Source organism: Sphaeroforma arctica, assembly GCF_001186125.1.
Source record: "Sphaeroforma arctica JP610 unplaced genomic scaffold supercont1.5953, whole genome shotgun sequence".
Lineage (NCBI taxonomy): Eukaryota > Ichthyosporea > Ichthyophonida > Sphaeroforma > Sphaeroforma arctica.
The window spans coordinates 280-1,795 of NW_014034605.1; the positions used below are offsets into that span (position 1 = coordinate 280).

The 1,516-nt window shown below is 43.1% G+C and overlaps 1 protein-coding gene across 1 annotated transcript; it reads right to left on the reverse strand.

Moving 5' to 3' along the window:
* Positions 1 to 233: 233 nt before the first annotated feature.
* SARC_15335 (hypothetical protein) lies at positions 234 to 392 on the reverse strand (the record flags this gene model as incomplete). Its single annotated transcript, XM_014290546.1, has 1 exon — positions 234 to 392. A coding segment is annotated over one exon (159 nt), but the record flags the coding sequence as incomplete, so codon positions are not given.
* Positions 393 to 1,516: the final 1,124 nt, after the last annotated feature.

Genomic DNA, 1,516 nt, shown 5'->3' on the forward strand with positions numbered 1-1,516 from the left:
ATCATATAACATCACAGGATAGCCACAATACGCACTACTTTCAGCCTCCAATCATGCTACCGAGGTAATCGCATACGTGCAACCGGCTTGACCGGCTCCATCACCACAACCACATAGTACACTTCGAAAGCACAGGCCAATGTACGATTCAAAGGCAAGTACTCGCCGGCAATAGCATGTGTGCAATTGTGGTTGTACATACTTACTTGTAGTCATGACACACTTGCACACACTTACTTGTAGTCATGAGGGAATTTTTCCTTCTCGCGGAATCCCTTCAGCCGCCCCTCTTTCCTGCGTTGCTCTCCCGCCGCAATTTGTTCAGGCGTCAGTGGGCGAATACCCATGAACTTCGACACCAGCGATGACACACTTTGGTCTGTCACATGTAGCTGTAGTGGTATTCAAAGCATATGTGTGATTGAGCGCAGTTTGTGATACTATATTTGTTCTCATTCATTCATGTTCTACGTTACCCGTGTGCGACGACACCACTGATGTCACACTTTAGTCTGTCGTCATATGTAGCTGTAGTGATATTGATGACATACTTTGGCGTGCCACATATAGCTGCAGTAGTATGTTCGGTACGTTTGCTCACGTGTAGTGATTACGGCTGTAGTAGTTTGAAAGATGTGTATGATTGGACGTAGTGAGTGTGGCTGCAGTACTATGTGTAGAGTGTTTAATTGAGTTTAGTGAGTGTGGTTGTAGTAGTTTGTATGATGTGTATGATTGGTCGTAGTGAGTGTGGCTGTAGTACTATGTGTAGTGTGTTTGATTGCGTGTAGTGAGTGTGATTGTAGTAGTTTGTATGATGTGTATGATTGGCCGTAGTGAGTGTGGCTGTAGTACTATGTGTAGTGTGCTTGATTGCGTGTAGTGAGTGTTGCTGTAGTAGTATGATGTGTATGATTGGACGTAGTGAGTGTGCCGTAGTACTATGTGTAGTGTGTTTGATTGCGTGTAGTAAGTGTGGTTGTAGTAGTTTGTATGATGTGTATGATTGGTCGTAGTGAGTGTGGCTGTGGTACTATGTGTAGTGTGTTTGATTGCGTGTAGTGAGTGTGGTTGTAGTAGTTTGTATGATGTGTATGATTGGATGTATTGGGTGTGGCCGTAGTACTATGTGTGGTGTGTTTGATTGCGTGTAGTGAGTGTGGTTGTAGTAGTTTTTGTGGTTTTTAGCATTGTGTGTAGTGATTTTGGTTGTAGTGATATGTGTGGCACTATTGGGTGTAGTGAACGTGGCTGTAGTGGTATGCATGAAATGGGTAAAGTGAGTGTGGCTGTATTTGTTCCGAATTGTTCATTTGTCAAGACAACTGTGTACGACGACACCAGCGTTGACAAACTTTGGTGTGTCATACGTAGTTGTAGAGAAGCCTGATACGTGTCATCATGAGATAGTGATGCTGTGCTTGTGATTGTGACTGAGACTGTGATTGTGATTGCGATTGTAATTATAATTGTGTTTGTGTTTATGTTTTGTGTTTGTGTTTGTGTTTGTGTTTGT